We start from the raw sequence: 14,794 nt of genomic DNA, 5'->3' as shown, positions 1-14,794 counted from the left end.
TTCTGCCACTCTGGCCTTTGCATTCAACACATGGTATAATTACTGCAGAGCAGCTGTTTAAATTACTGCTTCGCAGTTAATCAACTGTTTGTGGCATCTACTAGAAATGAAAAGCAGCATCAAATCACTAAATGCGAAATAATTGTGCTTGTATTGCAGTTATGGGCGATGGCAGGGCGCAAGCCCGTGTTGTATCGCAGTAAGAAAAAAAAAATGTCTTGAAGGGTAGATGCTGGTGTGACTCGGGAATTGGGGAAGTTTTGCATCGGCCAAAGGGGAACTACCCTCTGGCCGATGCAAATGACTGCAGTTTGTCTCAGTAATGTTTGTTCAATGAAAGCGAAATCATGAAGTAGTTCATAATATTATTACTCAGGGCAGTCGCTCGGGTAACAGAACATAACAAATAGTTATCGCTGCGCTGACTATATATACTGTGCACAGGGCCACAAAAATTATGTGACAACCTTTAGTGAATGTGCCCTAAGCAGAGACAGCAGGTTTTGCTTATGAATTTATGGTGAGCAGTGCGCTTGGCGCGCGCTTGTCTTGATCAGTAAACTACGTATATATCTGTACCCCAACCAAAAAAAGCTGTAGTGTCAGATGTCCTGCGCCGCTCAGCTGCGCTCAGGAGGCGCGCTTACCCGAGGCGATTCGGAGGCGTCGGCGTCGGCTCCCTGTCTAGGGGCCGTCGTGGTAGGTTTTGGGACGGGAGCTCATCTGGTGTAAGTCGCCTACGCCTGTAGCCTGCGTGCAATGAATGGCTGAAGTACTGGCAAGGCGCTGAAACACGGTTGATAGCTTACCGAAAAGTGGGGCGTATACGGCGGGTATAGCAAAAGTCAGTGCCAGCGAAGCGCTTGCTGCACATGGTCGATGTAGGCGTGGGGCTTTTTTCCTCTCTGAGTTTGACTATGCACTTCTTCCTCAGCTTCTGGTCATGAGGATAGTTATAAAAGCTAACGCCTTTTTCACGGGTGGGTGATCATATAGAGGCACAGAGCAGTACTCCACCATTGCACAGCCCTTGCCGCGGAGACAAGCGGCCGCAGTTTTAAGAAACAAAGCGCTGTGCTTTTAAAATGAAAGTTAAAAGCGGACACCCATGGTTGTTGGAACTGAGTCAGTAGCCACCACACACACGATAACTAATTTAACTGCGTCTTTGCCGAGTTTTACCGCGACAGTGGTTTCTATACGGCGCCGCGCCTCGAAAGCGCGTGAATCCTCGAACTGACGTCACACAAACGCGGTTCGTAGCGCAGCCATCTGTCACACAACAGACCAATTCACAAGGACAAGCGCAATTAATTGGGCCCGTACTTGTTTATGTTCGCTTTGTGTCCGTGTGCTTCCGCGAATTCGTTTAGTATCGTGGACGATGCCGTGAAGCCAGCTTACGCACCAGAATTCGCATCGAAAAAACGATGATTTCATTAAGCATTGTATGGTGAACTGATGATTCGAATTCCTTATTAATTTTTATAGATGCGAGTTCGGCCTAGAAAGTGTGGAAGAGGTTCCATCAGGTTCCAACACATTACGCAGTTCACAGCAGCCACCGCTCCTGTGCGTCATGTTGGATGAATCCGTGCGCCGCATCTCTTCTTTCCAAGCGGAAAGAGAACACACGTGCGACAGCCACCCATCGGAAGACGCGCAATGACGTGACTGCCGTGGCTGTTGGAACCTGTGGGCATTTTCTCGCTCGTACTTGTGAAAGACTTTACCTTTGTTCTCCGTTGCCCGATGCTTGCCTGTATCCTCGCGAGAGTCCTCTCGAAGGTTGGAGGACGTGGTGTCCACCGGGTGGTTCTTGTGCTTCCGTCGCGCCTCCTTAGGGTCTTTAGCTGGACAACGGCGCTCGCACTCGCCGCCCTCGTCGACGCTGCAGGGGTGGTCCACGTCGCATTCGCGTCCGTCCCCGGTGCACCTCCCGCGCGACGGGCAGGACCGGCCGTCGTCGCAGTGGTCGTCCTTGTGGCACCGCCGGCCCGCGACCACCGGCTGGCCGCTGCGCTGTTTTGCCTCCTGGCTGGGGTCCTCACTGGCCTTCTCGCTGCCCGTCTGCGAGTCGTCCTCGGTCTGCCGCTCCTTCGCTTTGTCCGGTTTCTTGGCATGCTGCTGGTCGTGCTGGTTGCGCAGACTTCTATCGTTTCTTAGCTCGTGCTGCTTCGGCCCGCTCCGCCGACGCTTACGAGGCGGGTACGGTGGTTGCGGCGGCGGCGGTGGCAGCGGTTGTGGTGGCGCTGGCGGCCCCGGTGGCGGTTGGGGCGGACCTCCGCACGGTGCGTGAGGCGTGCACGGTGTTATGGTGTTCGGGCAGAACGGTGTCGCAGGACACTTTGTTGGGTCCGGGCACTGCGCGAACGGTTCACGCAGTCTTCGTCATGGAAAGCACGCTAGAAGCAAACGACGAACTGTGCACGCTGTTCCACTATTTCAGAACCGTCAGGATGCTTCGGCACATATTAGGCATTGGCAAGAGTACGCGATATGCCGATTTAAATGACATGGCTCGAAACCACAGAGTCACTTAGAGTCACAGTCAGTATAGTGAGCTTGGTATGCGGTTTGCCACAATGTTGAAAAGTTCGTTATCGAGCTTTCTTGTTTGATATTACTTTAACGTGTATTTAGCTTTCGCAAAGTTTTTTCAGGTGTGTGTGAGGACGACAGGAGTGTGGCTGTCATAGCATTTCTATATAAAAAAAGATCTTCATTAAGAATCTTCATTGCCTAAAAGAGAACACTGTGTTTGCTTTCTGAAATATTTCGCGTTATATACAGTGTGTCCCACACACTAGATTAAAAAAATAAAAAAAACACGTGCTCTAGGAATGACCTATCTGTTGTGTATTATTGGTATCATTTGTATATATAAACTGTACTTTCTTGTTACTAAGTCTTAATTAATAATTAAATTTAATTAGCCAACTTTTTGTTTTTGCTAGATTTGGTAAAGTATCGACCTAATGATGTACATTGCCACAAATGACCCCAGAATCGAGCATTTATTTTTTGCTGAAATCGGCATGGTTGTTTTTACAGAAAAAGAACGAAGGCGCGCAAAACGCGCGAAATATGTAATAGAAGTCCGCTGGCGTGCTTCCAAGCGTTCTTAGTTCGCCACCGCATTTCTGCATGTCTACGTTCCTGCCGCATTGTGCAAGGCTTCACGCTCGAAGGTGGACTTCGAGCAGCGTCTCTTGATGCGTGTTCATAACGTAAGTCTAAGGCCCTGTACAATGAAGGACTAACTTATTATGCCACTAAACGTTTATGGTTCCGAGCCATCCATGTCTCATATTGCTCCACTGCATTAACTGTAGGATGCAAATAACTATAAAGAAAGTGTGTATAACTCATTTTTATTTTCAAGAAAAGTTGTGAAAATTCTTAGAATCCTCAGCCCATACAAATTTCTTACTTTTGGTTCGTTATAATTATACAGGCTGTTTCAAATTTTAAACAAAATTCATGGCAATCTTCACATTTTAAAGGGACCCTGAAACACTTTCAGGTAACCATAGAATGAATTCGCTGGAAGAGCTAATCGCCTTAAGAACGCAACGCCACAAATATTTCAAGAATCCGTCCAGTGCAAATGGAGTTACAAAAATTTGTCGCATGCTGCAATTGCATTCTCTTTCCTCTCGTCCCGACGAAAGCACTGGAAGCTAAGCAGGTAGGGATGGCAGGGGCAAAGAAAACACGTCACGGAAACTAGACAGGAAACCAGGATCTCCAGGAAACTAGACAATGAGCTCTTCTTAGCTGTTAGTAACCACCCTGTGTATTTAAAAGCTTCTAAGGTTTTAGTTTACTTCGAGTTCAATTGCAATCTTCTGTTGTTGTTTTTTTGTTTTGTCGTGAAAGTTGAGAAACTAAACTTTGGAAAGCAAATATAAAAATTAAAAATGAGCAATTTTGAAAAAAAACTTGCGTGTTTTGACTCTGGTCCCCCGTCAATCTGTAGCATGGGGCAATAAAATTATTGCATTTTAATTAGGTTTTTATGCCGATATCAAATGTGTAATCAGTTTTATAGCAAGTTGCATAGTTTTCGTTTTGTACCTTGTGAAATGTAAAATATAGTTCTTTTTAGACACAATTCTTATGCCACTAAGCCTTTATGCTTATGAACCACTTATGACTCATGTTGCTCCACATTTACTCTAGAATGCAAGTAACCCTTCCTCTACTTATCGGGATACTGCAGAACTCATTTGCATTACTAGCAAAAAAGTGTGAACAAGACGCTAAAGAAGAGAAATTTGTAGTGTGAGAAGTCTTAAAATGCTCAGCCTATACTAATTTCAGAATTAGACTCTGAATATTGATACAAATACAGGAATGTGTAATATGTATAGGCGAAATTTCATCCCGATCTGACCATCTTGAGTGCCTAAAACATCATGGTCAAACTCAAGAAGTTGCCAGATAAAATCTTCAGAAAAATGCATTTTAAACTTTGAAACGAAAGGTCCTATATGTTGCAAAGATATGCTTTTTTAAAATGAACTGTTGTTATCATGAGAGCTTCGGGGAATCATGGTTATTTTGAGCACGTGGCTTTGCTAAATATACTTCTCGTGCGAAATGCAATTACAAGCATCATCATCATCCTCATCATCATCATCAGCCTGACTACGTCCACTGCAGGACAAAGGCCTCTCCCATGTTCCGCCATTTAACCCGGTCCTGTGCTTGCTGCGGCCAATTTATACCCACAAACTTCTTAATCTCATCTGCCCACCTAACCTTCTGTCTCCCCCTAACCGGCTTGCCTTCTCTGGGAATCCAGTTAGTTACCCTTAACGACCAGCGGTTATCCTGTCTACGCGCTACATGCCCTGCCCATTCCATTTCTTCTTCTTGATTTCAGCTATGATATCCTTAACCGCCGTTTGTTCCCTAATCCACTCTGCTCGCTTCTTGTCTCTTAAGGTTACACCTACCATTTTTTTTTCCATTGCTCGCTGCGTCGTCCTCAATTTAAGCTGAACCCTCTTTGTAAGTCTCCAGGTTTCTGCTCCGTAGCTAAGTACCGGCAAGATACAGCTGTTATATACCTTCCTCTTGAGGGATAGTGGCAATCTACCTGTCATAATTTGAGAGTGCTTGCCAAATGTGCTCCACCCCATTTTTATTCTTCTAGTTACTTCAGTCTCGTTGTTCGGCTCCGCGGTTATTACTTGCCCTAAGTAGACATAGTCTTTTACAACTTGAAGTGCACTATTACCTATCTCGTAGCGCTGCTGTTTTTCGAGGTTGTTGTACATTACTTTCGTTTTCTGCAGATTCATTTTAAGACCCACCTTTCTGCTCTCCTTGTCTAACTCCGTAATCATGAGTTGCGATTCGTCCCCTGAGGTACTCAGCAATGCAATGTCATCGGCGAAGCGCAGGTTACTAAGGTACTCTCCATTAACTCTTATCCCTAACTGTTCCCATTTTAGGCTTCTGAAAACCTCCTGTAAGCATGCGGTAAATAGCACTGGGGAGATTGTGTCCCCCTGCCTTACACCCTTCTTGATTGGTATTCCTTTGCTTTCTTTATGAAGCACTATGGTAGCAGTTGATCCCTGTAGATTTCTTCCAGGATATTTATATCTACTTCATCGACGCCCTGATTCCGCAGTGTCTGCATGACGGCTGATATTTCTACTGAATCAAACGCCTTCTCGTAATCTATGAAGGCTATGTATAGTGGTTGGTTATATTCTGAGCATTTCTCTATTACTTGATTGATAGTATGAATGTGGTCGATTGTTGAGTAGCCTGTTCGAAATCCTGCTTGTTCCTTTGGTTGATTGAATTCTAATGTTTTCTTTACTCTGTTAGCAATTACCTTTGTAAATAGCTTGTATACTACAGAGAGCAAGCTAATCGGCCTGTAATTCTTCAAGTCCTTGTCATCTCCTTTGTTATGTATTAGGATGATGATGATGATGTATTACAAGCAGCCAGGTGACGATTTCCGGGTGCTATGATTTTAAAAGTCAACTTGAGCTCTTTAAAAGCGATTTAAGGGGCCAGTGAACTAACCCAAGGCCTGAAAATTGTTATAAATAGAAATGTGTACACTTTTGCTTTCTGAACGTGCTGCCACAAGAATTTTGCGAATAGATGCTATATTAAATGGGTCCTGCAACACTTTTTGAGCATGGTGGGAAAATGCTGCCGATTGGTAGTAGAGGCTCCCTAGAACACCCGAGCCAAATATTGTAGCGCAGCACGTGGCCTGGAAATCACAATAATTTAGTAAAGTTAACTAAAAAGTGCTTTCTCTTCTTTTGACAAATGGCTAAAAAATCACTCGTAGAAGGCTATCTATCAGACATTGGCTGATTTGAACATGGCGCGCTGGAAGCCGTGACTTTTCCACGCGTGCGCGCGCGATTTTGAAGAAAAAAAAGTGCTCAAGGTCATGAGGCGTGGTATAGTTTTTGTTTTGCCCTGCCATCCCTCCCTGCTTAGCTGCCAGCGCTTTCGTTGAGACGAGAGAAGAGAGAATGTGATTGGAGCGTGCGACAAATCTTTGTAACTCCGCTCGTACTGTACAGATTCTTAGAATTTTCGCGGTGTGGAATTCGCGAGGCGATAAGCTCTTTCAATGAATTCACTCCATGGTTACGTGAAAACGTGTTCCAGAGCCCCTTTAAGGAAGTTACGGGGGTTAGAACATCGTTTTCAACTGATTTCAAATTTTCGCGCTGTCTCTACAGTGTCTCCCTCAGAGGGAGGGAAAGGCATAGCCCGTCGTCGTGACTCCGCCCTCTTCGGCAACGTCACATGACGTCAGTAATTGACGCCATCGGCGAACTCTATCAGTCGTAACGCACTTCCGCTTGATGAGATGCCTGGCTGCTTACTGTTCACCCTGTGCCGATGCTTCTCCGCAGCCCAATCGCTCGATTTGCAGCCGACAACGACTTCCAGCGAAACTGCGTTCCAAAACCTCGACATGCAGATGGCCTGATTTTTCGGGAAATGGCAGACTGTCGCGCCGTGTGAGAGCAACAACAGAAAACACAAATAATGCGTTTAATAGTGGGTGTGCTGATGAACAGGGGGCGCGACCATCTGACACTCCCAAAAACTGGGCCAGTGACGTGTCCGGACTTCGATACATGGAACCTACTGGGAGTTTCGCAACTCGTATGATTGAATAACTCTGTCGTAATTGTAGGGGGATACCATAGGAACAAAAACTGTAGTTGACTACACTGCTGTTTGTTCCGACCTGGCTTAGACAAATCGACGAGCTATGTGCTGCGTGACGTCTCCCATCGCCGAGATGACGTCACCGCGCGTGAAAGGAGGTTGGTCAGACGCAAGAAAGATTCGCAAGAATTGTTTTTTCGAAATGGAGGCCTTGCGCTGCGCGCAGCGCTGTAATATTCAGGAAACGTGATCGTGTTGGCCGACTCTACGATTTGCCGAGCTAATTTGGGGGGGGGGGTTAAAAAAAAGTCTGAGCATGTTGACGGGCCCTTTAAACTTACTTGGACTTCGATTACAACCTTGATCTTTTTTGTCTTCTTGTTAACAATAGAAATGTATCTCTCCCATTCAGACATTTCATGTGCTCGTTTTCCTACCGGTGCGAGTGAGCAAAACTGAAATGAGCCGCGATCTGCCGTACTCCGTATAGCCATTCTCTCCGCTACCAAAATGAGGTGTTCGGGGTACACACGCTTCCAAACAAAGACATGCGCATCGCCGTGCGACCTCTTTCTGCCTACACAGTAAATTTTTTACACCCCTTATGGGTGTAGAAAGGGTGTTTTACAGATTTACACCCTTTTCGAATGAATGTAACACTTTTTGCGACTTCGAGGTGCGCTCACCGTGGTGCCCGCAAGGCATGGCACGTTGAAGCCCGGACATATGCCAGTGACCGGACAGGGCGCACCCTGGCCGCTGGGTAGGTACCCGGGGTTTGGAGGCAGTGGTGGCTGTATTGGCGGCGGCTGAGGTGGCTGAGGCGGTGGCTGAAATGGCTGAGGCGGTGGTGGTGGTGGTGGTGGTGGTGGCGGCGGCGGCGGCTCGGGTGGCTCGTCCTGCGCCGCGCGCACTCGTATAAACTGAGCGCCCGGCGCGTTGTCCAAGCGAGGGTTGCCGCCTGTTCGGAACACTGCCGCCAGCCGACGCGGTGGCGGCGGCCCCGGTGGAAGTGGAGCTTGGCACGGCTGGCCGGCCGTGCATGGCGTGCCTGTTCCTGGGCACACGGGCGCTGCGGGACACACCTGCGCAAATTTAACGTGGGGTGAATGGCCGTGAGATTGTGTTTTTCTACGTGAGGTTGCAGGTATAGCGCACGTAGCGCTTGTTTCCGCGTTTCGAGGAAACTGTTTTCAACGCGAAGCATTTCTTAGCGAACCAAAGGTACTTTTAGCGTATTTATGTACGTGTCTATCCAGCCACCTACGTTTCAAAGGTGGCACTGAAGCGAAAGAATGACTTGGTATGAATTGATAAACAGTGCTCTGCCGAACTCGGTATAATATCGCTAATTTCGCCATCAAAGATTTATTATTAGAGGATAAAATTAGGGTCAACCTTTTTACTTTTAAGTTTCGCGCCGTAGTTCTGCACGTGACGTCGCTGATTTCAGGGTAAATTTTTCGTATTTTCGAGACATTGGCTAGATTTGTGAATTTTTTTTAAAATCTTGTGTTACGTTCGTGGCACCCACAGATAACTAGTTACATCACTTTTGTCGATTAGGGACTACGTAGGACCGAGTAGACGCCGTCAAAATCTTCTACGCCACGGTTTTTTGGTGCGCGAATCTCGAGGTGGCGACTCCACCGGTATTGTTTTCGCCCGTTCTCTCGCTTACCAAGCGTCGTCTAAATATTGGCGTTTTTGGGATAGTGGAATTTTACTTTACTAACACAAAAAATGAGTTTTTTTTTCTTTTACGACAGACCTTTTAGCATACCTTAGTCTAAAATTGGCGTACAAGGGTAAGATGGTTTGTGACTGTCTGGTCTTGATGTGAATAGCGTCATCATCTCGCCGCTTTCTTGTGGCTGCCCCACGTTTCGTGTGATGACTCATTTTCATTATTCAAACACTCGGATGAAGTTGCACCATCGTGTTGCGATAATTTTGCTCCATGTCTCTTACATTGATGTCATTACCGCGGTATTAGATTCCGCTCTTGCAAAAAAAAAGAAAAAAAGAAGGTTGATTCTTTCGTCTCAGGAATCTGTACAACACGAAAGAGAAACTTGTCCTTACAAAGGCTTACTGTACATTGATATAAGAGAGTTTGAACTCGTCTCCTGATGTTTGACAGTTATAGCATCGTTTAACGCTAAACGCGCCCACGTTGACGCTTAGTGATGCATCTCCGATCCAATGACTAGCGTCCATGATCAATGATTAAACAAACCGTTGTGGTCATAGATGCTTGTGGCAGTTGCAGTGAACAGTGAGAGCGGTATCAGAGAGCGGTCACCCTAGCGTAGAGCCGTCATTGTATAGACGCCGAGCTTGGGCTAATGCAACACCTCCAATATAGGAGTCGTTGGCTAAGGTCGCCTACTTGTGCATGCGATGTTAGAACATTGAACGCCACTGCCTGATTAGGCAGTAATGCAACGCGCGCCGTGTCTACGCTGTTGGCGCCGGCTGCGATTTTTCGCAGAGCAAGCGTAACTATAGAGAACGCGAAGCAACAGCTAAGCGACGCAGAGTTTTTTTTTTTGTATGGGTGGATGCCATGAGCGAAAACAATGCTTGGGGTAATGACGCTGCCAGTCGTGTTAATTTTGCATCCGCAAAATTGCCCTTCCCCAATTGGAAACGTCCCGAATAGAACGTATACGCATTGAAACAAGACGTTGAATATAACGTCATGATGTATTACTTCACATTACCAAGCGCCAAGATAAATCCTTGAATTTCAAGACTAGGTAGGTAAACTAAAGCTCCCGTCTCCTAACGTAAACAGAGCGCAAGGACGGTACTGGCATCGCCTGCAGACAAACGCGTTTCAACGTTTACACAGGTTACACAGAATGTACCCTCACAGATACAGCGATACATGTCCGTGGTGCGGAGCAAGACCAACATTGGAGCACATATTACACATCAGTGCACGCGCCCCGCCGCGGTGGTCTAGTGGCTAAGGTACTCGGCTGCTGACCCGCAGGTCGCGGGTTCGATTCCCGGCTGCGGCGGCTGCATTTCCGATGGAGGCGGAAATGTTGTAGGCCCGTGTGCTCAGATTTGGGTGCACGTTAAAGAACCCCAGGTGGTCAAAATTTCCGGAGCCCTCCACTACGGCGTCTCTCATAATCAAATAGTGGTTTTGGGACGTTAAACCCCACAAATCAATCACATCAGTGCACGCAATGTCCGGAGGTTACCGTATTGCCTCTGTTTCAATATTGTATTTAGCTGTTCATTCCATTGTAAAAATCTTATACAATAGCAGGAGCCAAGAAAAACACTGTTGAATAACACTCCTCTGAATTGGTCGCGGGAAGTGCGGCTCGCGGAACTGGAAAAGGGAATCCAACTGGTGACCCTTGACCAGGCCCGGCGAGCCGCTGTATTCATTGGGGCCCTGGCACGACCCATCATAACCATAAAAAGCCAGCTCTAGTATGCTTAATTTTTTATTTTTGTCTCTCACTTTACCAAGAGTAGCTTTGCGAAATGACAGAAGTAGATGTATAAAAGGCGCGTTTTTAAAGCTCTCAGAGTATGCGGCCGTGGCGCAGTGCATAGTGGGCCCGGCCTCTTTTGTCGCGGACCGAAAGGTCGGGAATTCGACTCCTGCTGACGAAAACTTTTTTTCCTTGCTTTCTGATCGTGCGTATTTTTGTCACTTCCGTGACGGAAATACGTCACTGATATCTTTGTGGACCCCGGCGTAAAGCACTTTCGCGTTTTAAAAAAAGGCAATTACAGAAAATAGCAGAGCCGTTTTCGCGCAGTTCTGCAGACGTACAACTTTCTATATTTTGCAAGGATATTTCGAGTAATTGTTGCGGACATACCTTTAAAATGGCCGAATGCCATGTGCAAACTTAAAACTACTGGGAATGTTACGGAGCGACCACCTTTCCAGCGTGTCGTCCGACTCCGCGGGTGGTTTGGACAAGCGCGTGTTTTTTTATTCAAATGGACCGACAACCAATTTTTATGGTAACTGTATTCCATAGCGTGACAGGAAGCTTGCTGGTCGCAGTGTCTTACCACGAAATAGAAGCGGGAAGGACGCCGTGTAGCATACTTAACTTAAACATTTTCGATCTGCGGCCTCTATATGAAGCTGTGTACACGCCACACGTGTTGCTGACCGGATAGGTAAGCGCCAGAGCGGTTCGTGCTTGCGCGCCGCGGTTTTCTGCGCATGCGCCTATACTCTGTGCGCATGCCGCGCGGCTCGACATGTTCGTCTGGTTGCCGAGAGGGTGGCGCGCCTCGATAGAATGCGCAACTTCTGTTACAGTGTAAGCATCACTGAATGGGGTGGAAATGGATAACACGCACTCCAACTTCAAGCCTAATTATACGGTGCGCGTAAAATTACCAGACTGCGTGTATCATAGCCGAATGCCCCATAATCTCGAAAAGGAGGCTCGAATCTGTAACTATAATTCACGTTTTTAGATGCGGAAGCATCTTATACTCGCGCCTTGTAGTGCGCCGTCCGCGCCGTCCGCACCGCCTTAGTTGAGCTAATTCATTACGCCTGATACAATAATCACTCGTTCTCTGCTACTGCAATATTCACGCGTTCATCAAGTATAAGGTTATTTGTTGCACTTCAAAAGCATACATGTGTCCGAGTTAAAACGGTCAAAGTTTCACATTAAATGCACCAGGAAGGTAAAGTATTGGTACGGAAACCAGTAACACAAACATGAGCTTGTACGGTAAAGTTAGCTATTTAAAACCTACGCGAGCGTCGGTGCACACTGAACCATGCCTGTGTATTCAGGCATGTGTCTAACTCTGTTACCAGCCACTAAACTGTTTTAGCGGGACGGCTCAGTGCTCTCCCATAGTTGAGTACGAAGTACTCAAAATCGTTCAACATATTAGATGCGGAAGCATCTTATACTCGCGCCTTGTAGTGCGCCGTCCGCGCCGTCCGCACCGCTTCTCGAACATTCGACAGCTGACGCGCGCGCATGCGCCGTCGCGCCGTCGCCCACCATCTGTGCCGCGCGCGCTTCTCCTTCGAGAACATTCGACAGCTGACAGCGCATGCGCCGTCGCGCCGTCGCCATCTGTGCCGCGCGCGCGCTTCTCCTTCGAGAACATTCGACAGCTGACAGCGCATGCACCGTCGCGCTGTATATATACTCAAGGTCGGCGCTCGCTCGCTCAGTTGCCGCTCGTCCGTTGGTTCGTCGCAATAAATAAAACACCGCCCTTTCGCATACGTGCCGTACGTGTTCACTCATTTAACACCCCATTTCACAACCACGTTAACCAATTTAGCCATCGACCCAAGTAAGTCGCAATTTAACACCCGTTAACCAATTACATACTTCCGCATCCTCCTCAGTGTTCCCCCGAGGGAAGCTGCGGTCAATTTTTTTTTCGATTTGACCAAGATCTAGTCACGCGTGCTGGTTGGTTGTCGCTCCCTTTAGCGACCACGCGTAAGCCGTTACCATTCACTTCCTACACTACACGAGCGCTCATAACAGGGCGTGTCCTGCTGTGCGTTCACAATTACGTGTCGTCGCTCCTGAGCAGCGGGACGCGCTCCGTCCTCGCCGTACCTGGCCGCCGGCGCCTGGAGCTCTCCTGGTGTCGATCGTGCTGTTCGTCTCCGAGTCTCCGCCGACGGCGTTCAGGATCAGCCCCACGACGAGCGAGACGATGAAGGAGACTGCGACCGTCACCAGCACCACGATCACGATGAGCTTGGGTTCGACGGTGGGCTTGGGCGGTGGCGGCGGCGCCATCTCCGAGCTGTCGTCGTCCGCGTCGGCCATGCTGCTTTGGGACATCACCGACGGAAGCCTGAACGTCATCCTCGCGGCCGTTCCTCAAAGGCAGCGGCGGAACTCGTGGTGGCCAGCGAAGGCCTCGCTGCGCCTCGCTCTTCGTCGTCTTCAGCGGGCTGCGCGCCGCGCGAAGGGCGCGATGCCCATGCCACTTGCCGCCTCTGTCGATTGTGATGTAACCGCGCTGTGATGGCAACACGATTGATTGATTGATTGATTGATTGATTGATTGGCCCTCTTAAGCTGGCGCAGCAGCTGGTTCGGCTTCCTTCTCTTGTTTAACTTCTCTCGTGGCTCCTACCCACTGCGCATAGGGGTTCGGCTTCCTTCTCTTGTGTCGTGTACAGCACGTGTGCCGCCGCACTTGCAATTTTTTCTGCGCCGGCATTACAACGGTCGTTTGCCGTCCATTTGTTCGATTTGTAGGGTAATCACTGATATCGATTCGTCGGGGTTTTGATCGAGTTTGTCGCGCGTTGATAATTTAGCCGTGCGCCGCTCTGGTTTTGAGCCTGCAGTGGCGTCATCGCTTTCTTTCATTGTTTTATCAGAATAAGCATGCTGTGTATAGACGAATTCCACTGGGCTTACGTCACGAAAATGCGGCGGCGCTGTCTTGGTAGGCAAAAAACGCTCTGCCTACCGCAGTTTCTGCTGGGTTTTGAATGGTGCATGTGGTGTTCTCAGTCAAGCAACGAGGGAGAAAAAAGATGGTATGCCGACGAACTGCGTCGCGGTTGGATGGGAGTCGCGTCTCCCAACTTAGTTTTGTTTGTTGGCGCACATCGCAGCCCTCAGCGCTTATGGCGGAATTTACGTGCGGATGTCGCTATAATTTGTCGGCATCGGCCTAGCTGTGTTTACTAACATGGAATTGGTCTATAGTTGGTGGCTAGCGATTGGTGCCTCCAATAGTCGAAAGCGATAGCGTCCGTAATACGTACGATACGTACGGTAATCGGGTCCCGTTCGCGTCGCCTTCTTTTCGCTTCTGAGTGGGCACATCAACCTCCGCAAGTTATTATCATTACTCCTGAACTCGTCGTTCTGCGAATTAGCGAAGCACACGATACTCACTTTCTTAGTCAATAGGCGCACTCATGCAGCCTCGCGCTTTGTAGATGCTGTTGCTGATAAATTATGCCGCAACACTCTGTAATGGGTCGGTCTATTAAACCGCCAACTCGTTGCGCAGTTCGTATGATATGACGCCTGCACGTGTGGCTGTGCGCTTCTGCCGCGATGTATAACCTCTCCTAACGCCACTCCTCGTGCTACAGGACGCCTGTGTCGGGTAACCAATGTTAAGCGCAGGCGTTGTTGCTTTGTGGTTGAACTGCTTGCCATGCAGAAAACCTGGCTTTATGTTGGGCAAGGACCAACTATTTTTATTTGTGTTCACTGCCATTTTTTCGCTCACAATCAATGCCGCCGTCGCCGAGACCGGTATTTCTGCGGCACGGGCTCTGTAATGCTGTCGCGTTGACAACCTTGCCTGTATGGTCTTAGGATTTAGCTTCGCGGAAGGAGTGCGTTATAGTGGACATGTTTGGCTGGTACGCTCTATAGTGGATGCACATTTTTGAAGCTATTTGACACAGATCGTTGAAAGCAGGTGAACTTTAGTGCGCTCGCGCGTACACGTTCCACCGAGTTGTTTCAAGAGCTTAAGAGAACACGCCTTTGTTAAACGTGGTTAAACGAAGCTTCTTGAGCTATGGCAGCAACTACCACGAAAAGCATGCCTCGTGTTGGCTACCCCCCCACCCTCCGCTCTGCGGCAAGCATGTATTGTCGGC

The 14,794-nt window shown here is 48.2% G+C and overlaps 2 protein-coding genes across 3 annotated transcripts in view; one reads left to right on the top strand and one right to left on the bottom strand.

Annotated features, from left to right (window-relative positions):
• Positions 1-14,794, top strand: part of ssp3 (SCAPER domain-containing protein short spindle 3) — a 163,644-nt gene that overhangs the window by 102,123 nt on the left and 46,727 nt on the right. The window lies entirely within an intron of this gene.
• Positions 1,213-13,068, bottom strand: LOC142770211 (uncharacterized). The gene is made up of 3 exons (XM_075872676.1): positions 12,768-13,068; positions 7,860-8,258; positions 1,213-2,364 (listed from the first exon to the last, which is right to left on the bottom strand). The coding sequence occupies exons 1-3, from the start codon at positions 13,020-13,022 to the stop codon at positions 1,486-1,488; spliced, it is 1,533 nt and encodes a 510-aa protein (XP_075728791.1). The 5' UTR covers positions 13,023-13,068; the 3' UTR covers positions 1,213-1,485.

The sequence above is a fragment of the Rhipicephalus microplus genome, chromosome 1 (genome assembly GCF_043290135.1).
Source record: "Rhipicephalus microplus isolate Deutch F79 chromosome 1, USDA_Rmic, whole genome shotgun sequence".
Lineage (NCBI taxonomy): Eukaryota > Metazoa > Arthropoda > Arachnida > Ixodida > Ixodidae > Rhipicephalus > Rhipicephalus microplus.
Note: the sequence above shows the minus strand (reverse complement) of the source record. Positions and strands in the feature narration are given on the sequence as shown.